A 21,413-nucleotide genomic window follows, 5' to 3' on the forward strand; every position below is an offset into this window, starting at 1 on the left:
ATGATTGGAAATGGGTCCTCTCCCTTGGAAATAGACCATAACAGATAGGGCTGTGGGAGATGTCTGCTTATCTTCTTTTAGACTCTAGAATCCTTGAGGGCAAGGACTAAGTTTTACATTTCTGTATGTTCCTCAAGTGCCTAATTCAGTCCCTCACAAACAGTAGGTGCGCAAACCTGGCTCCACCACTTGTCTGCTATGAGATCTTGGGGAAGTCACTTAACTTCTCTGGGCCTCAATTACCTCATCTGTAAAATAGGGATTAAGACTGTGAGCCCCATGTGGGACAGGGACTGTGTCCAACTTGATTAGCTTGCATCTACCCCAGCTCTTAGGACAGTAACTGGCACTTAGTAAGTGCTAAAAGAATACCGTAAGCAAACAGAGAAATATGGTTGATAGTTATTTGGATGCCATTTTGATCTTCTCTGTATCTTGGTAGCCTGTTTTCTCCCACGGGAATCTCTCACTGGGTTTCTCCTTGGTTTCTCCTCTGCAGGACATGACACCACATCCAGCGGCCTCTCCTGGATACTGTTTAATTTAGCAAGATACCCAGAATATCAGGAGAAGTGTCGGGAAGAGATCCAAGAAATCATGAAGGGGAGAGAGATGGATGAGATTGAATGGTCAGTGGCAGTTCCTTTTGTCATCCACTGTGGCATCAAATTTGCCTTCTCCAGGCTTTCCTCCTTTGTCATCCCTTCCTACCTCTTCCTCCTCTCTTCCGTGCATCCATAAAATGGACAGTGGTGCATACTGCCTCTTAAGTGAGGAGGGTTTTTCAAGAGCCAACCTGGACCCATCATCATCAAGCAACTGTTCTGACCATCCCAGCTCTGCTCTCTGAGATGAATATTAAGAAGTAGATACCCCTTATGATGATGTTTAACAGTAACAGAGAAGCTGCATGGCTTAGGGGATAGATCATGGGCCTGGGAGTCAGCAGGATCTGGGTTCAAGTCCCCTCTCTGCCACTTTTCATTCAATCATATTTATGGAGTGCTTACTCTGTTCAGAACACTGTACTAAGTGCTTGGGAGAGTACAATACAACAAACAGACACATTTCCTGCCCACAATGAGCTTACAGTCTAGTCTGTTCTGTGACCTTGGGCAAGTCACTTAACTTCTCTGTGTCTCAGTTCCCTCATCTGCAAAATGAAGATTAAAACCGTGAGCCCCATGGGGGGCATGGACTGTGTTCAATTTGATTAGCTTGTGTCTACCCCAGTGCTTAGTACAGTGCCTGGCATAAAGTAAGTACTTAACACATAACATAAAAAAGTGACCTCACCCATAGTCTTTCTATAAAAGAGCCATACATGCCTGGTAAACTCAGTTGGAGACATGTGGACAGTATAAAGAGATGTAATGGGTATAGCAGGCTAAGTAGGAGCAGCGTGGCCTAATGGAAAGAGCCAGGCCTGGGAGTCAGAGGACCTGGATTCCAATCCCGGTTCTACCACTTACCTGCTGTGGGACCATGGATAAGACACTTAACTTCTCTGTGCCTCAGTTCCTGGGTCTGAAAAATGGGGATTCAGTGCCTGTTTTCCCTCCTATCTAGACTGTGAGCCCATGTGGCACCTGATTATCTTGTATCTGCCCCAGCGCTTAGTCCAGAGCTTGGCCTATAGTAAGCGCTTAACAAATACTATTATATTACAGCCATCCTTCATATTTGAAGGTAACATTTTTGGCAAGAACCTAGCCTTATGTTTGGGTCGGGGGGGAAAGGTGCTTGAAATGACATATGAGTAATCTGTCACTTTGATGTTCTGCTCCCCCTGTTAAGAGTGCCTCACTTCAGTTCACTGTACAGAAGTGGCTTGGGTATCCTGCTCTGGTCTATCCTTGCCTTATTTCCCACCCAGTCATGCTGTGTCGATATGCTATTGAGCTGGCCGATTTCTAGGACCTTATTATTGGTAACCCTGCCTTGTCATTTTGTTGTTGAGTATGTCTCATAGGTGATACTGATGAAACTGCTCTAGAAGCCAGATGTACCTTCCTTAAAGGGTTTGGGTCTCACAACCCTGTGGAAAATCTGGCACCATAACAGTGTGTTGACTTTTGGTTTGCATGAGGTTTGATGCCCCTTGTCACCAAACTGTCAGTTTTCTCAAGGGTATGCGAACCTTCTATTTAGCGAAGCAGCATGGCCTAGTGGAAGGAGTATGGGCCTGGGAGACAGAAGCCCTTGGTTCTAATCCTGGCTCTGCCACTTGTCTGCTGTGTGACCTTGGGGAAGTCACCTGTCTTCCCTGTGCCTCAGTTCCCTCAACTGTAAAATGGGGATGAAGACTGTGAGCCCTATGTGGGACAGGGATGGTGTCCCACCTGATTTACTCGTATCTACTCCAGCGTTTAGAACAGTGCCTGGCACATAATAAGCCCTTAACAAATACTGTGATTATTATTATGAGTTTACTATGTTTCAAGCACTGTACTAAGTCCTGGGGTAGATACAAGATCATCAGGTGCCACAAGGGGCTCACAGTCTAAGTAGGAGAGAGAACAGGAATTGAATCCCCATTTTGCAGATGAGGGAACTGAGGCCCAGAGAAGTGTAAGTGACTTGGCCAAGATCACACAGCAGACATTAAATGTTAGCCCTTGGCGTAAGTCTTACTACATTACAGATCCCCGACAGCTTTTCGTTTTGGTTGTCTGCTTTTGTGTCTAGTAGTGCATCACTGACTAGTGTATGGACAATTCTTCTATGTGGTTGTGCTTCTGAAGAACCTTGTGTTACGAAAAACTCAAAGCACTCACACCTTGACTGACACCACACTCATGAGCAGAACCGTTTTCTCTGACACTGCATCATGTTGTGTCTACACAGACACACAATGTGGAAACAACATTCCCTAGTTCTTCAATGGGGTTCTCTCCAAAATGTATAATGAAAAACACGCTGTTGAAGTGTGACTTTTCAGTTGCTCTGGGGGTTGGATTCCAGTTTCTAGTATTCAGTCAATCATATTTATTGAGCACTTACTGTGTGCAGAGTACTCTACTAAGTGCTTGGGGAGAGTATAATATAACAAAGTTGGCAGACACATTCCCTGGCCACAGCGAGCTTCCAGTCTAGAGGGGGAGGCAGACATTATTATAACATAGTAACCCTGACAAGTTAGAGGCAGGGAGGGGACTGACTGTCTTGGGTCTCCACATGAGAGCACCCCGAGTTTGCCCTAGCAGTGTTTGGCCACGATCCCACGGCTCTAAGATTTGGAACCCTCAGGAGTTATCACGGGTTGAGCTAGCCAATCCTACACCCGACAAACTGGCCGCTGAGGTCTAGAGAAAGGTTAAATGCCCCTCTGGCCCTTGTAATAGCGAGTCTCTGAATTTGCAGCTTCTCCCTAACCACACACAGATGGTTCTGGCACCCTCTTGGGTTATAAATGAATAACTGGTGTTTACACAGTGAAGGATTTGAATGGCATCAGTAGTTATACAACAAGATATTAAAATTAACTCCAGGAATTAGTTCGCTGTGGGCAGGGACCATGTCTTCCAACTCTGTTGTATTCATTCATTTCACTGGAATCTATTGATTTATTGAGCACTTGCTGCATGCAGAGCATTGTACTAAGCACTTGAGAGAATATAGTGCTCTGCACACAGTAAGCGCTCAGTAAATATGATTTATTGAATAACCACCTATCCCTCATCTGAAATGTGTTCTTAACTTAATCCCAAGAGTTACCACCCACCCGCTTTAATCCACTGCTATATTTCTCAGAGTGGCTGCTCTGTGGTTCATCATCCCTCAGTCTTCTCAATGAACACCAACCTCCACACCCATTCCCGTTAGACATTTAATAAGGACTATCTTTTCCTGATGCTACTGGGGTTTCCTCTTAGGTAGCATCAGGAATTGGCTGTGGTCTAACTGGTATCACCAGGTGATTGGTATATTTTTCAAAAGAGCTCTCCCCTGGGAGGATTCCTGAGAAATGAGCTGATTACTCATTCTATCATCACTATTATCCTCAGTAGAATTCACTGAGTGCAAAGCACTGCCCTGAACTCTTGGGAAGGAGCAACTTGGCCTGGTGGAAAGAGCCCTGGCCTGGGAGTCAGAGGACCTGGGTTCTAATTCCGGCTTTGCCACTCGCATGCTACGTGACCATGGGCAAGTCAGTTAACTTCTCTGTGCGTCTGTTTCCTCATCTGTAAAATGGGGATTCAATACCTGTTCTCCCTCCTACTTAGACTGTGAGCTCCATGTGGGATGGGAATTTTGCCCAACCTTATTAATTTAGAATGGTGTCTGACACATGGTGAATGCTTAACAAGTACACTGATAATTAAAATTATTATTATCATTACAACAGAAGCAAGACACATGTCCTCTGCCATCAAGGAGCTTATAAGGGTGAACAAACATACTGAGAAGCAGCATGGCCTAGTGGATAGAGCACTGGCGTGGGAGTCAGAAAGGACCTGGGTTCTAATCCTGACTCTGCCTCTTGTCTGCTGTGTGACTTTGGCCAAATCACTTAACTTCTCTGTGCCTGTTACTTCATCTGTAAAATGGGGATTAAGACTGTGAGCCCTGTGTGAGAAAGGGACCGTGTCTGATCTGATCTTCTGTCAGCCACAGTGCTTGGCATAGAGTAAGTACTTAAGTACCACAGTTGTTGTTAATAATAATAATAATAGTGGGAGCAGGAGGAAGAGCAAGAAATCTCTGGGCCTTTCCACCCTTTCTAAGTGTGGAGTTAGCCTGCTGTCTCCCCCTCTAGACTGTCAGCTCCTTGTGGGCAGGCAACGTGTCTACCAACTCTGTCGTACGGTACTCTCCCAAGTGCTGAGTACAGTGCTCTGCACACAGTAAACGTTTAAGCCAGAGCCCAGGTCTGTTGATGGTGTCAGATGCTTCATTCATTCAATCATATTTACTGAGCACTTATGTTGTGCACAGCACTGTACTAAGCGGTTGGGAGAGTACAGCAATAAACAGACACATTCCCTGCCCACAGTGAGTTTACAGTCTAAGGGGAAAGGTGGGGGAGACAGTCATTAATATATACATGATTTTGTAAGATTGGTCAAAATAGCTGACTAGAGGTCAGAATGTGCCTTCTGTTTCTGGTGGACTTTTCCAGCTCTTAGTACCAGTGGGTATTGCTATTGTTTTTGTCTGTCTCCCCCGATTAGACTGTAAGCCTGTCAAAGGGCCGGGACTGTCTCTATCTGTTACCGATTTGTACATTCCAAGCGCTTAGTACAGTGCTCTGCACATAGTAAGTGCTCAATAAATAGTATTGAATGAATGAATGAATGAATGAATGAATATTTACTAGATACCATTACTAGTGGAATCCCAAGCCAGGACCTACTTGACAGAAAAATAATCCATCCCAGTGCTGCCACCCTGTGGTACTCAAGCACTTAGTACAGTGTTCTGCACATAGTAAGCGCTCAATAAATACGATGGAATGAATAGAAACTACAGGTGTTCTGCGTGGAATTTTCTGGTCTCACTTTCAATGTACAGCATTCGATCAGTCAATCAATCGTATTTATTGAGCACTTACTGTCTGCAGAGCACTGTACTAAGCGCTTGGGGGAGTACAGTATAACAGAATTCGTAGGCATGTTCTCTGCCCACAACGAGCTTGCAGTCTAGAGGGGGAGACTGATGTTAATTTAAATGAATAAATCATAGATGTGTACATAAGGGCTGTGGGGCTGAGGGAGGGGTGAATAAAGGATGCAAATCCAAGTGCCAGGGTATCACAGGAGGGAGTGGGAGAAGAGAAAATGAAGGCTGAGTCAGGGAAGGCCTGTTGGAGCAGATGTGCCTTCAGTAAGGCTTGGAAGGTGGGAAGAGTGATCATCTGTCAGATATGAAGAGGGAGGGCGTTCCAGGCCAGAGGCAGGACGTGGGCAAGAGGTCGGAGGTGAGATAGACGAGATCCAGGTACAGTGAGTAGGTTGGCGTTAGAGGAGCAAAGTGTGTGGGCTGGGTTTAGAAGGAGAGCAGCAATGTGAGGTAGATGGAGGTAAGGTGATTGAGTGCTTTAAAGCTGATGGTGAGGAGTTTCTGTTTGATGTGGATGGGCAACCACTGTAGGTTCTTGAGGAGTGGGGAAATGTGGACTGAATGTTTTTGTAGAAAAATGATCCGGGCAGCCGAGTGAAGTATGGACTGGAGTGGGGAGAGACGGGAGGCAAGAAGTTCAGCGAAGAAGCTGATACAGTAATCCAGGTGGGATAGGATAAGTGCTTGGATTAATGTGGTAACAATTTGGATGGAGAGGAAAGGGCGGATTTTAGCTCCTCTTTAGGAGGAGCCCACTAAAGAGGTTGAGTGGCCAGAGAAATAGGAGAACTAGGAGAGGACAGTGTCAGTGAAGCCAAGGTTGGATAATATTTCCAGGAGAAGGGGAAGCAATTTCATCTGGGGTTAGAAAATGCGAAAGGAGGGGAGAAAAGAGGTGAGCCAGAGATGGAAGTTGTTCCAGGGAAGTGGTGGAGAGGATAAATGCCTGGAATAGAAGACTGTCAGCTCCTTATGGGCAGAGGTTATGTCAAGCGCTTAGTACAGTGCTCTGCACATAGTAAGCGCTCAATAAATACTATTGAATGAATGAATGAATGAATGAATACTAACTCTAATGTATTGTACTTTCCACATTAAATGATAGAGCATGGGCCTGGGAGTAAGAAGGTCATGGGTTCTAATCCCGGCTCCACTACTTGTCTGCTGTGTGACCTTGGGCAAGTCACTTCACTTCTCTGTGCCTCAGTGACCTCATCTGTGAAATGGGGATTGAGACTGTGTGTCCCATGTGAGACAGGGGACTGTGTCCAACCAGAATTGCTTGTATCCACCCCAGTGCTTAGTACAGAATCTGGTACATAGTGAGCACTTAAATGCTAGAATAGTAATAATTATTATTACTATTATTGAGTGCTTACCATGTGCAGAGCAAGTACAATATAACAGACAAATTCCCTGCCCACAATGAGTTTACAGTCTAATAATAATGACCTAACCAACATCTGATGCGGGGCAGGGGTTGAGCAGCCTCAGGGCCTTCTTCAGACCTTGAGTGCCCTGGCCCTTTTTAGCTGTTGCCAGACTTTGCCCCAGATTGGATCCAGGTGAGTACTTAGGGCTAGCCGACTGATGACAGGAGGTGATGCTGTTTTATTTGGCATAGGGAGGATCTGACCCAGATGCCCTTCATCACCATGTGCATCAAGGAGAGCCTACGCCTCTATCCCCCCGTCACCCTCATCTCCCGCCGTTGCACCGAGGACATCAAGCTCCCAGATGGACGGGTCATCCCCAAAGGTACTGTCTGCTGTCTCCCCTGCCTCCAAGTTGCCAGGAGCAGGAGAGGAGCAGCCCAGGATCTGTGTACCTGAAGTTGCGCCTCCCATGAAAACTGCCCCATCCCCCCTGGCGAAGGAGAGTGGATCTCCCGAATGCAGGGCTGGGGTAGTTTGCTGAGGACCAGGGGCAGGAGGGTTGCTGACCTCAGCAGGGAGATGGACTTCTCCCCATGGCGTGAGGCCACCGCGCTGGATCCGATAAAGGACTTAATCTCTGGAGTTCCTTCCTGCTCCCTCGCCCCACCTCGCTCCCTTTCTGCCATTCCTGCCCACCTTTCGTATGTCTGATTGACCCCTCTCCTTCAGAAACCATCTGTCTGGTCAGTATCTACGGGACCCACCACAATCCAACAGTATGGCCAGAACCCAAGGTAACGCTGCTCTCCTCTTCCTCTCGCCCCCGGTCGGCTCCCCCTCTCTTCCAGTCTCGGTCGGACCGGGGTCCGATGAGATGTTTGTTTGGGGCTCTGGCTGAATATGGCGGGCAGAGACCTGGGCCATGTGTTAAGTCACTTACGTGCTGTGTTAAAACGGGTCAGTGACCTCCCTTCTCTGGGGTTTGCTTTCTCGGGGATTCACCTTGTCTGACCTCCCACCTCCTACCCTGAGCTGTCCTCAGCAGAGTTAGTGAGGAGTCCTGCCCAATGGGACCCTCCCACTCAACCCCTCATCCAGTCGGGCCCCTCGATTGGGCTTTAGTGAAGCTGTGGGTCCCTCCTTCTGGCTCACTGGGCGCGGGACCAGTGTGTTGCTGCGTCCCCAGCTCTAGTCATTGTCTCTCCCCAGGTATTTAACCCGTACCGCTTTGACCCAGAGAACCCCCAGCAGAGGTCACCACTGGCCTATGTGCCCTTCTCAGCTGGACCCAGGTAAGCCCCACAGGCCCCAATCCTGCACAGTCTCACAAATCCTTTCTTCCACTTCTCGGGGCATTTGTTATGTCAGGACTGGGTGTGCCCCTGTTCCCTCAGGCGAAGGTTGGGGTGAGGGATGGTGAAAGGAATGTGTCTATGAGCTCTGTTGCATTGTACCTTCCCCAGAGCTCAGTGCAGTGCTCTGCACACAGTAAGTGCTCAATAGATACCTGGACTTGGGTTCTAATCCCGACAATCCCTATTCTACAGATGAAATAACTGAGGCCTAGAGAAGTGAAGAGATTTGCCCAGGGCCACACACCAGACAAATGGCAGAGCTGGGATTAGACTCCAAGTCCTTCTGACTCCCAGGCCTGTGCTCTATCCACTAGGCCACTCTGCTCCTAAAAACACCATTGATTGATGGATTGATTGATTCCTGAATAGTGGCTATAGATTTAGAGCAGTTAATAGGAGCCTGGACCAGGGAATCTGGGCTTCTTATCAGTGATGCTCCTCAAAACTGTAAGCTCCTTGAGGGCGGGGAATGTGCTACTAGCAGTTGTATTCTCCCAAGAGCTTAGTACAGTGGTCTGCGCGCAGTAAACACTAAGTAAATACTGTTGATTGGTTGACTGGAAAAAGACACCACCACAGAGGCCCCTGCTGGTGTTCTCCATTAGCCCTGGCCCCACAGATGAACTCTCTTCTTTGGTCTGAGGTTTGGGGAAGATGAGTGGGAAAGAGTGATATGGCCTTAGTTGAAAAAGCCCGGGCCTGGGTATCAGAGGATCTTGGTTCTCATTGGAGAAGCAGCATGGTGCAGTGGATAGAGCACGGACCTGGGAGTCAGAAGGTCATGGGTTCTAATCCCAGCTCTGCCACTTGTCTGCTGTGTGACCTTGGGCAAGACACTTAACTTCTCTGTGCCTCAATTACTTAATCTATAAAATGGGGATCGAGACTGTGAGCCCCATGTGGGAGAAGGACTACGTCCAACCCGATTTGCTTGTATCCACCGTAGCATTCAGTACAGTGCTTGGCACATAGTAAACGCTTAACAAATACCATAATGACGTAATTCTGGCTCTGCCACTTGGCCTGCTGTGTGACCTTGGGCAAGTCACTTAACTTTTCTGGGCCTTAGTTTCCTCATCTGTTAAATGGGGTTAAGAAAGCAGTGCCCTCTCCCCCTCCAACTTAGATTATGAGCCTCATGTGGGACAGGGACGGTGTCTGATCTTATCTCTTTTCCAACCCAACGCTTGTCACGTAGGAAGCATTTCACAAATGCCCCCGCCATCATTATTATGATTATTATTAATGAAAGATCTTAGGCCAACACGCTGTTTCCTCCTCCTCCTCCTCCTGTTGCAGGAATTGCATTGGCCAGAGCTTTGCCATGTCGGAAATGAAGGTGGTGGTGGCCCTGACCCTCCTGCGCTTCAAGCTAGTCGTGGACAGGACCAAGAAGGTGCGACGGAAGCCCGAGCTGATCCTTCGGACCGAGAATGGCATCTGGCTGAATGTAGAGCCGCTACCGGCCCGGCAATGAGGGGGGGGGCCCGGGGCCTCTCCCTGCCCATCCCTACTGACCTGCCATCCCCACGCACCCTAGAGACTGGGGAAGGGGCACCAAAAAAGGGAGCAGGGAGAGGACTGGAATCGGAAATCCCACAGTTGCAGACAGCAAACTTGCCTCTCTCCTACCAGGGGTGAATACTGGGGATGCGATTAGACAGGGTGGAAAAGGGGGGAAGGCCATGGTGGCAGCATTGAAAAGCCTTGGGCACCCTTTCGTCTCCCTAGGCTGGTGAAGAGAGGAGAACGTCTATGGCAGAGGGAAGGGGAAGGGCAGAGAGAGGTTGTTCGTCATGGTCGCCGCCATCCCCACCCCCACGCATGCCCTGCTATGGCAGGGAGTTCCTGGATGGAGCCAGAGCAGACGTTTTGATCCCTGGGTGGAGCGCGGGTGGTGGGGGGTGGGGGATCAGGAAGCCATTTTGGCTCCACTCTTCCCTCTAGTTAGATGATTGTGAAAACAAAATTCAAACCTGACATTAATTTTGTTCTTTAGGTTATGTTTGTACAAAAGAAAATCAAGGAGGTGTGACTTTAATAAATCAGTGAATCTAGGGAGCCAACATCAAAGGCCGGTTTCAGTGTTTTGATCTGACAGTATGGCTGTTTTGGGGGCTCAAAATGAACCTCTTGGCTCTGAGAGTGACAGACCTGTCACTGCATCCATCGGAGACTGGGAACAAGAGTCGGTTCGGAAATGTTCCGATCACCTTGTCATTGACCTGGGCTCTCAGTCGGCTTGTCCAGCTATTTGTGTGCTCCTTCTTTGAAGCCAGAATGGCTCCTCCAAACCCCTCTCCTCTCCATCTCCTTGTCCCCACATGAATTTCTTGGGACTTCATATCCTCTTGTACTCTGCAGCTGGACTGGCTTCAGAGGGCAGGCGAGGCAAGCAAGTGCCTCAGAGCGTGGCATGGTGGGAGCTGGGACCCCTCACAAAGATGGCGGAAGCAGGGTGGGGTGTCACCCTTGATGGAAGTGAACCTTTAGCAGAGAGTAAGTTTGGGGTCTCGGAGCCGAGCTGCCCAGGGTGTTTGGTTGAAGGCCGAGATGCAGCGTGGTCTAGTGGAAAGAGTCTGGGCCTGGAAGTCAGAGGACATGGGTCCTAATCCTGACTCTGCCAGTTGTGTACTGTGTGACCTTGGGCAAGTGACTTAGCTTCTCTGTGCCTCAGTTCTCTTGTTCGCCCTCCTACCTAGACTGTGAGCTCCATGTGGGACAGGGACCGTGTCCCACCTAATTAACTTGTATCTGCTCCACTGCTCTGAAAGGTGTTTGGCAGGTAGTAAGCGCTTAAGAAGCATCATGGCAATGGATAGAGCATAGGCCTGGGAGTCAGAAGGTCATGGGTTCTAATCCCGGCTCCACCACTTGTCTGCTGTGTGACCTTGGGCAGGTCACTTCACTTCTCTGGGCCTCAGTTCCCTCATCTGTAAAATGATGATGATGGTATTTGTTATGCGCTTACTATGTGCCAAGCACTGTTCTAAGCAGTGGGGTAGATGCAAGGTAATAAGGTTGTCCCACTTGGGGCTCCCAGTCTTCATCCCCATTTTACAGAGAAGTTAAGTGACTTATCCAAAGTCACACAGCTGACAAGGGGCAGAGCCCGGCATTAGAACCTCCAACCTCTGACTCCCAAGCCCGTGCCCTTGCCACTAAACCACGCTGCTTCTCCATGGGGATTGAGACTATGAGCCCCATGCGAGATGGGCACTGTGTCCAACCCGATTTGCTTGTATCCCCCCTGGGGCTTAGTACAGTACCTGGCACATAGGAAGCGCTTAACAGATGCCATAATTATTAAATACCATCAAAAAGGGTGACAGTGGGGAAACGCTTTTCCACAAAATGCTGTGACTGAGGAGAGCTGTGGGTGCCCAGCCTGATGTGATGGAGAATGTGGTGGAACGTAATGATGTGATGTAGTACGGGGTGCGGGGGTGGTGGCCACTTTTTCCCCTATCTCAAGGAGGCCACTTAGAGGGATCTGGCCCATCATACCTGGGTGAGATTTCCACTGTCTCAGAGCTCCCCCTACTGGAGAGGTGTGAATTGGTGTTTCCCTCTAAAAAAAGTCCCCTTAAATCCCTGCTCGTCCCTCGGTCTGATACTAATATTCAACAGTATTTATTGAGCGCTTACTATGTGCAGAGCACTGTACTAAGCGCTTGGAATATACAATTCGGCAACAGATAGAGGCAATCCCTGCCCAATGACGGGCTTACAGTCTAACTGGGGGAGACAGATGGATGAAAACAAGGCAACATAATCACGATAAATAGAATCACGGGGATGTACACCCCATTAACAAAATAAATAGGGTAATAAAAATCTATACAAATGAGCAGAGTGCTGAGGGGAGCGGAAGGGAGAGGGGGAGGAGCAGAGGGAAAGGGGGCTTAGCTGAGGGGAGGTGAAGGGGGGGCAGAGAGGGAGCAGAGGGAAAAGGGGAAGCTCAGTCTGGGAAGGCCTCTTGGAGGAGGTGAGCTCCCAGTAGGGCTTTGAAGAGGGAAAGAGAGTTAGTTTGGCGGAGGTGAGGAGGGAGGGCATTAATAATGTTGGTATTAAGCGCTTACTATGTGCCAAGCACTGTTCTAAGCATTGGGGGAGATACAAGGAAATCAGTTTGTCCCAGGTGGGGATTCCAGTCTTAATCCCCATTTTACAGATGAGGTAACTGAGGCGCAGAGAAGTGTTGGTATTTAAGTGCTTACTATGTGCTGAGCACTGTTCTAAGCGCTGGGGTAGAAACAGGGTAATCAGGTTGTCCCATGTGGGGCTCACACTTTTAATCCCCATTTTACAGATGAGGTAACTTCTCGGTGCCTCAGTTAAGTGACTTACCCAAAGTCACACAGCTGACAAGTGGCGGAGCTGGGATTAGAACCCATGACCTCTGACTACCAAGCCCGTGCTATTTCCACTGAGCCACGCTGTTTCCCGAGATCTTCTCCCTGAAGCTCTTCAATTACTGATCCATCTACAGTGTCTGGGAATCTTCTCCCTAAGGTGCTGAGGAGGGATGGGAACTGGATGGTGTTAGCAGTGGAATCCGGCAATAGAGAGAGGAGTGAAAGAGAAGCAGTGTGGTCTAGTGGAAAGCGTGTGGGCCTGGGAGTCAGAGGACCTAGGTTCATTCATTCAATCGTATTTATTGAGCGCCTACTGTGTGCAGAGCACTGTACTAAGTGCTTGGAATGTATAATTCGACAACAGATACAGTCCCTGCCCAACAACGGGCTCACAGTCTAAACGGGGGAAGACAGACAATAAAACAAAACAGAACAAAATAAAACAAGTAGTCTGGCGTAAATACCAACAAGATATATAGAATCATTGACATATACACATCATTAACAAAATAGAGTAATAAATAATATATACAAATATGCACAGTGCTGTGGGGAGGGGAAGGGGGGAGAGCAGAAGGCAGGAGAAGGGGGGAGGGGAGGAGGAGCAGACGGAAAGGGAGGACTCAGTCTGGGAAGGCCTCCTGGCAGAGGTGAGCTCTCAGTAGGGCTTTGAAGAGGGGAAGAGAGTTAGTTTGGCAGATGTGAGGAGGGAGGGCATTCCAGGTCAGCAGTAGGATGTGGACCAGGGATCGACGGTGGGACAGGCGCGAATGAGGGACCGTGAGGAGGTGAGTGGCAGAGGAGCAGAGTGTACGCGGGTGGGCTGTAGAAAGAGAGAAGGGAAAGTGAGGTAGGAGGGGGCAAGGTGATGGAGAGCTTTGAAGCCAAGAGTGAGCGGTTTTTGTTTCGTGCGGAGGTTGATAAGTAACCGCTGGAGGTTTTTGAAGAGGGGAGTGACATGCCCATAGCGTTGCTGTAGGAAGAATGAAGAATAGACTGGAGCAGGGAGACAGGAGGATGCTAATCAGAGCTCTGCCACTTGTCTGCTGTGTGACCTCAGGCAAGTAACTTGACTTCTCTGTGTCCCAGTTACCTCAACTATAAAATGGGAATTAAGACTGTGAGTCTTATGTGGGATAATAATAATAATGTTGGTATTTGTTAAGCGCTTACTATGTGCCAAGCACTGTTCTAAGCGCTGGGGTAGACATGGGGAGTCAGGTTGTCCCACGTGGGGCTCACAATCTTAATCCCCATTTTACAGATGAGGGAACTGAGGCACAGAGAAGTTAAGTGACTTGCCCACAGTCACACAGCCGACAAGTGGCAGAGCTGGGATTCGAACTCATGAGCCCTGACTCCAAAGCCCGTGCTCTTTCCACTGAGCCACGCTGCTTCTCCAAGGGATAGGGACTAAGTCCAACCTGATTAGCTTGTATCTTACCACCGTGCTTAATACAGTGCCTGGCACATAGTAAGTGCTTAACAAAAACCATTAAAAAAAAGAGGAACCTAGAGAGGCAGTGTCCCAGCAAGAGATACTGGAGTCAGAGTAGAAGGAGCCTCACATAGAGGTGTGTTTGGGGTTGGGCTGAGGAGGTGGGACAGGGACTGGGGCAGGGTGGGCTTTGGCTGGTTCTGGGAACAGGTTTGGAGTTGCCAGCAGTACTTTTCTCTATCCCACCCAGAAACAAGAGTCTGGACTGCAAAGAGACCTAAGAGTTCAATGAATCAATATTTATTGAGAACTTACTATGTTCAGAGCACTGTACTAAGTGCTTGGAAGAGGACAATAGAAAGAGTTGTAAATATCACCAGCTTTGGAAGGGACCAGAGCCCATTTTAATAATCGGGCAGCATGAGAAGGAGAAATAGGGCCATTTATCATAGATTGGGAGATGCAGATGCAGAAGAGTCAGGCTGAATGATGGGAGGGGCGGGGACTTCTTGCTGGGGGTGGGTAGAAAGAGGCTGGGGTCCTGTGGGGCCCTGGGGCTGGGGCCATAAGGCCAGTGCCTAAAGCAAACCAGAATAGGGTCATGTTGAGAGGGGTGAGAGTGGGGACAAAAGGGGGAGGGGACAGAGTGGGGAGGAAAGAGAGGATGGGGAGAAAGAAGAGGGAGGGGGAGAAGTGGAAGGGTGAAGGAGAAAAGGGAAAGGAAGAAGGGAAGAGGGAAAGAGTGAGAGAGAGAGAGTAGGGGAAAGAGGAAGCAATGGGAAAGAAAGGAAAGAAGGATGGTATATGTATGTGTGTTGGGAGGGTTGGTGGTGGGGGGTAGTGGGCTGGCCATCTGCTCCTACCCCCTATTGTTTTCTCAATCAATCAATTTTCTGCTGCTGGGCCCCAAATCAGAAATATCCTGGAGGTCACTGCCCTCTGCTCTTCAGCTGCTGCTTTGGAGGGTGGCCACCATAGCTGTCAAGTCCCCTCAATCAATCGATGGTATTTGAGTGTTTGCTGTGTGCAGAGCACTGTACTAAGTACTTGGGAGAGTGTAATACAATAGAGTTGGTAGACCCGATCCCTGCCCGCAGTGAGCTTACAGTCTCTAGAGGGAGAGACAGACATTAAAATAAATTGGGGATATGTACATACGTGTTGTGGGACTGAGGGTGGGTGGATATACGGAACAAATCCAAGCACGAGGGTGTTGCAGAAGGGAGAGGGAGTAGGAGAAATGAGGGCTTAGTCGGGGAAGACCTCTTGGAGGAGATGGGATTTGAATAAGGCTCCTGCAGATTCATCTGGGGACCACACGTGCCTCCCTTACCTATGCTTCAGTTTTGTCCTCTGTCCAACTGGGATGGGTGCGTGGTCCCCAGATGAACCTGTAGGAGATTGGAGAGGGAGAGGAGTTGTTGCCATTAGCTAAATAGTACATATTGAACACCTACACTGTGCACTGCACTGTACTGGATGCAGAAGGAAGACACAAGAGAGGCAAAGTCATGGTTCTAGCCCTTCAGGAGCCTGATGATGATGATAATAATGATAACAATTTGGATATTAAAATGTTTATTATGTACCAAGCACTGTACTAAGCACTGGGACAAATACAAGATAATCAGGTTCTCCATGGGGCTCACAGTCTAAGTAGAAGGGAAAAACAGACACTGAATCCCCACGTTGCAGATGAGGGAACTGAGGCTCAGAGAAGTTAAGTAACTTGCCCCAGGTCACTCAGGGGACACGTAGCAGAGGCCCAGGCCCATGCTTTTCCCACTGCACCATACTGCTTCTCTGGGCCCATGATCATCTTGAATCCATCTCAGTACTTAGTCCAACAGAGTGTAACTGTTTAACAAATACTATTCTTCTTCTTATTATTATATATGCCGGAAACTAGACAGCTCAACTCCATAGCTACTAGGATTGTTTGATCATTTCAGAAAGCTGAATATGGATAGGAGTTGGTCTAGTTCCTGTTTGTTTTTTTACTGCTGTGGATGGAGCTTTGGAGGAGGAGTCAGGAGGGACGGAGGGGGAGAAGGAGGAGGATGAGCATGGAACTTTAACCTCAAGCTTGAGCGTCCTTGATGAACCAGTTGCAGGGTGTTTAGATCTTGCAGTTTGGAGCACAGAACAGGCCGATTCCTTGTCTTCACTCACAGAGTTTCCTCCTAAGAGCCACCACCACTCCTGCCCAGCAGGTACAGGACAAAGGGAAATGATAAAAAAAAAAACAGGATAAAAGGAGAGGGGTGGATGGGGGTGGGGAGGGGACGGGTGAGAAAAAGAGAGCGAGTGGGAAGGGAAGTGACAAGTTTGCATGTGTGATGCAAGGTGATAGGGAACCAGCAAGGGGAAGTGTGTGTGTGTGGGGGGGGGGGGGGGGGTGGCGAAGAGCGAGAATCCGGGTCTGCAGGGGAGAACTGAGAGTTCTGGAGATGGAGATTCTGTAGTTGTCCAGAGCCAGCGGAGCTGTCATGGACCCTCGGTGATCAGGAAAGCCTGAGCCAAGTCCCTACAAACACATAGCCCCTGGTCCGGAGACCCAGGCCCTGAGTGCTTGAATTCTGGTTCTAAACACTCCAGAGAGGGCAACTGGAGTAGGGAGGTTAAGCAGGTGGACCAGGGGGCAGGGATCCTGCTGAGCTGGCCTTTCCCTTCGGCCACATACCTTGTGACAACTCTGCAGGTATGTGTTTCTGTTTGCAGAGCTCGGCTGGGGATTCTAAAACCCAGCAAGACTCACCTTCTCTGCTCTAAACTCCTGAGCTCATTGCTCACCGTAACCACCCAACCTCCCCAGTGACCAACTTCGCAGGAAAAATGTCTAATGAGAATTCTGGAAGCCATTGAGTCCTTACTAGCCACTGAGTGCTGGGATAGATACAGACGCGGCCCTTGTCCGTTCAGGGCTCACGATCCAAAAGGCAGGGGGAGTGGGTCCCTCAGCCTCGTTTGACAGATGAGGAAACTGAGGCACAGACCGATTAAGTGACTTGCCCAAGGTCACGCTGCAGACCAGTGGGAGGGCTGGGATTAGAAACTGCGTCTCCTGACTCTTTCCACAGGCTCCAGATTCTTTTCACAAGGCCCCACTACCTCTTCAATTATTTTTGGATGTTTTTGCTGCTGAAAATCTTCATATTTTCCAAAATCCACTTAGGGCCCAACATACCTCAGATGCTAAACGATTCCCGAATAAAGGGAACGAATGATTTTGGAGCCCTACACTATCTGTAGCGCTTCCCAAGGCCCCCAGTGTGTCCTCCTCATAGATGAATAGATATTTGGACTTCTCTAGTTTCCAACCTTTTCCTTCCACCCGATCATCACCACGGCAGGCCACGCGGCGGTCCGGGGAACCGGGCAAGCCGACAGTGGGGTGAGGGGAGCTGCACTCATGCAGATTCCCCAGCGGGCAGGAGGCCGGTCAAAGGACTCAGGCTCAAGATCAAAAGAACTTGGAATGGCCTACCCCCGGTTTAGGTATTAGCTTCTCTGAATAAACTGTGACAAAACCCATCTTTGCCAATCTCCCAGGCCTTGCCACGAAAACAAGGCTGCAATTCTCCTCCCCTCTTCCCTTCCCCCTCCATTGGAATGGGCGGGGCAAAACGAAAAGGACATTTGTCTTGGCAAGTGCTGGCTTGGTCAGTGATAAGAGTTAAACTCCCCTTCGACTTAGTATGAAAACAAACTCCCCTGTTCACCAGAACCCTACCTTTTCTCCCTGTGAAGAGAGGAGAGAGATAGCAGGGGGAGACAGGGCCAGATTAAGGGATGTGTGCTCCAAGGAGCCCAGGAGGGGTTGGACTTTGTTTAATGGTCTCTCAGCCTCCACAGAAGTCTCACGCGCTACTGCCCACAGATATGCAAGTAACTCCCTTTCTGACAGTGGCTCTCCAGGGCTCTGGCAGAATTAAGGAATGGGGGTGGGGAATGTTTTTATTACGACCTTGGGGGAGGCTTTGAGAGGCGTAGGCCCAAGTCTTAAGGTGGCCCCAGCGGGTGACATGTTGATTTTAACAGCAGCACTTTGTGATGGCTGGAGAGGGATGTGGTGGGGGTTGGAGAAGGTTCATTCATTCAATTGTATTTATTGAGCACTTTCGGCGTGCAAAGCAATGTAACAACAGACAGACACATACCGCTCACAAGGAACTCATAGTCTAGAGCGGGGGGACCGACATTAATATAAATAAATAAATTACAGATATATACATATGTGCTGTGAGGTAGCATGAATTCCAAGAGTTTAGTACAGTGCTCTGCACATAGTAAGTGTTCAATAAATACTATTGAATGAATTAATGAAGGAGCAACTAAGAGTGCAGCAGAAGGGAGTGGGAGAAGAGAGGAGGGCTTAGTCAGGGAAGGCCTTTTGAAGGAGATGTGCCTTCAGTAAGGCTTTGAACTGGGAGAGGGCAATTTTCTGCCTGATATGAGGAGGGAGGGCATTCCAGGCAAAGGTAGGATGTGGGTGAGAGGTCAGTGGCGAGATAAATGGGATCGAGGTACAGTGTGTAGCACTAGAGATGTGGGGCAGTCATCTATCTGCACAGGTGAGGACCAGAGGATGGATGAAGCATTTAGGAGGGGAGAGCTGGAGACAGAAAGGGGGATGTTAAGGAGGAAAACAGCACCAGGATTGGGCAACTTTTGTGAGGCAGCGTAGCCTGGTGGAAAGTACATGCGGCTTGGGGTTGGGAAACCCGGGTTCTAGTCCTGACTCAATCACTGACCTGCTGTATGATCTTGGGCAAGACCCTTAACTTCTCTGGGCCTATGTTTCCTCATCTGTTAAAAGGGGATAAAATACCTATTCTCCCTCCCTTTTAGACTGCGATCCCCATGTGGGTTTTTATCTACCCTAGTGCTCTGCACAGTTAGCTTTTTATGAGTACCATAATTATTATTCTAAAGAAGAAAGAGGAGTACTAACTGACAGTGACATAATGTGATTTTGGGCAGGGCAAATGGTGGCATTCATTCAATAGTATTTATTGAATGCTTACTATGTGCAGAGCACTGTACTAAGTGCTTGGAATGTACAATTTGGCAACAGATAGAGACAATCCCTGCCCAATAATGGGCTCACAGTCTAGACGGGGGAGACAGACAGCAAAGCCAAACAGAACATCAAGGGCAGGGAACTTGAGAGGGGAGGAAGACTAGGGTTTTGGCTAACATGGGGTTGAGTTGGAGGTGGGGGCAGGCGGTACATCCAAGCAAATAAGGCAGAGACATGCAGGATCAGACAAGGGAATAAATAAGTGCATAATAATTATGGTTATTTGTTAAGTGCTTACTATGTGCCAAGCACTGTACTAAACATTGGGGAAGGTGCAAGTTAGTTAAGACCCAGTTCCTGTTCCATATGGGGTCATGGTCTAAGGAGAAGGGAGAACTGCTATTGAAGAAAGGGGGAGAATCAAAAAGTCACTAGCAAACAAGGTGAGAGTAGTGGAATCTTGCAAAGATGGAGTCCGGGAGGGAGGAGCCGAGGATCCCTCTTGAAGATTTCATCAAATGAGGTAACAAATAATAATTGTGATATTTGTTAAGTGCTTTCTAAGGACCAAGCACTGTACTAATTATAACTGTGGCATTTGTTAAGCGCTTATCATGTGCCAGGCACTCTATTAAGCGGTGGTGTGAATACAAGCAAATCGGGTTGGACACAGTGCCTGTCCCACATGGGGCTCACAGTCTTAATTCCCTTTTTACAGCTTAAGTTACTGAGGCATAGAGAAGTTAAGTGATTTGCCCAAGGTCACACAGCAGACAAGTGGCGGAGTTGTGATTAGAATCCAGTCCTTCCGACTCCCAGGCCAGTGCTCTGTCCATTAGGCCATTGGGGTAGATTCAAGTTAATCCAGGTTGGACACAGACCCTGTCCCACAAGGGGCTCAGAGTCTAGAGGAGAGGGAAAACAGGAATTCAATCCCCATTTGGCAGATGAGGAAAGGGAGGCACAGAGAGGTTAAGGTCACATAGCTGGCAAGTGGAGGAGTCGGCATTAGAACTCAGGTCCTCTGACTCTGAGGCCTGTGATTTTTCCACTACGGCACACTGGATAATAATGGTATTTATCGAGTGCCTACTGAGTGAGACACACTGTCCTAGGTTCTTGGGAAAGTATAGTAAAAGTAAAAGATACATTTTCTCAACTCCTGAAACTGACCTCACCTTCCCTCCCAACTCTCCTCCACCTAATTTTCCCATCGTGGCTGACACCACCACCATCTTCTCGGTCTCTCAAGTTCATAACCTTTGCTTTTTCCCTTGATTCCTCTTTCCCTTTCAACTCCCATATTCAGTTTGTCACCAAATCCTGTCAGCTCTTCCTCTTCATCACCAGAATCTGCCCCAAATGGCCACCACACTGGTCCAGGCACTGGTCATAACTTGATTCAACTACAGCATCAGCCTCCTCACAGACCTCCCTGCCTCCAGTTTCTCCCCTCTCCAGTCCATACTTCATTCTGCTACCCAGGTCATTTCTATAAAACACAGTTCTGCAAACATCCCCACACTCCCTGAAAACCTCAAATGGTTACTTATTCCTCTCTGCATCAAGCAGAAACCTCTGACGAGTTCTCTCCCTCAGTCAATTCCTCTTATTTACATTCCAGCTCACACTGTTCATTCCTCTCAAGCTAACTTACTCACTATGTCTCATTCCCGTCTCTCTCGTCACTGACTTCTTGCTCACATCCTCCCCATTGCCTGGAACGCCCCCTCCCCCCCATTCACATTCAATACACCATAGCTCTTCTCCTTTTCAAAGCCCTTCTAACATCACATCTCCAGGAGGCCTTCCCTGATTAATTTCACATCTCTGCACTTTATATCCCACTTGTCTGTTCAGCTCTTCTGCACTAGTTAAGCATTTAAGTATTCGCAACCTCCCAAAGCACTTTTTTATGGTGTTTGTTAAGCACTTACTATGTGTCAAACACTGTTCTAAGCACTGGGGTAGGTATAAGTTAATTAGGTTGGACATACTTAATGGGCATATCTTACACACCCTATTACTTAAACACTAATCCATATGTATACACCCCCTTTTCCTTCTTCCTCTTACCTGTAATTGATTTTCATGTCTGTCTTCCCCACTACATTGTACAATCCTTGAGAGATGGAAGAGATCATATTTACACACTCTATTATACAAGTGCTTAGGACAGTGCTCTGCACAGAGAAGGCATTCGCTCCATAAATACCATTGATTGATCGACTGGTTCTCTTTCCACAAGGAGTTTAGAGTCACTGCAGCTAGGCTACCCTGAATTCTGCTTCCTCAAAGTCC

The 21,413-nt window shown here is 48.4% G+C and overlaps 2 protein-coding genes and 1 long non-coding RNA gene across 7 annotated transcripts in view; 2 read left to right on the plus strand and 1 right to left on the minus strand.

Moving 5' to 3' along the window:
* Positions 1–10,359, plus strand: part of LOC100074551 (cytochrome P450 4F22) — a 55,217-nt gene extending 44,858 nt beyond the window's left edge. Inside the window, exons 9-13 of the mRNA XM_029051194.2 lie at positions 500–629; positions 7,187–7,320; positions 7,668–7,732; positions 8,148–8,230; positions 9,593–10,359. Coding sequence (XP_028907027.1) covers positions 500–629; positions 7,187–7,320; positions 7,668–7,732; positions 8,148–8,230; positions 9,593–9,770 — 590 coding nt within the window. The 3' untranslated portion in view covers positions 9,771–10,359. The remainder of the gene's footprint in view (positions 1–499; positions 630–7,186; positions 7,321–7,667; positions 7,733–8,147; positions 8,231–9,592) is intronic.
* LOC120638041 overlaps positions 1–21,413 on the minus strand; it is a 36,171-nt gene that overhangs the window by 11,656 nt on the left and 3,102 nt on the right. Inside the window, exon 4 of one of the 2 annotated variants that reach the window (XR_005659495.1) lies at positions 16,207–16,291. The exons of the other annotated variant lie outside the window; for it this stretch is intronic. This is a non-coding gene — a long non-coding RNA (uncharacterized LOC120638041). Of the gene's footprint in view, positions 1–16,206; positions 16,292–21,413 lie in introns of those variants that run through there. 2 annotated transcript variants of the gene reach the window in all.
* Positions 16,152–21,413, plus strand: part of LOC100089116 (cytochrome P450 4F3-like) — a 30,344-nt gene continuing 25,082 nt past the window's right edge. For 3 of the 4 annotated variants that reach the window (XM_029051197.2, XM_029051199.2, XM_029051200.2), the window contains exon 1: positions 16,152–16,302. The gene's annotated coding sequence lies outside the window, so the exon portion shown is untranslated. The remainder of the gene's footprint in view (positions 16,303–21,413) is intronic. The other variant, XM_029051198.2, reaches the window with a different exon arrangement.

This window comes from Ornithorhynchus anatinus, chromosome X1 (assembly GCF_004115215.2).
Source record: "Ornithorhynchus anatinus isolate Pmale09 chromosome X1, mOrnAna1.pri.v4, whole genome shotgun sequence".
NCBI classification, from domain to species: Eukaryota; Metazoa; Chordata; class Mammalia; order Monotremata; family Ornithorhynchidae; genus Ornithorhynchus; species Ornithorhynchus anatinus.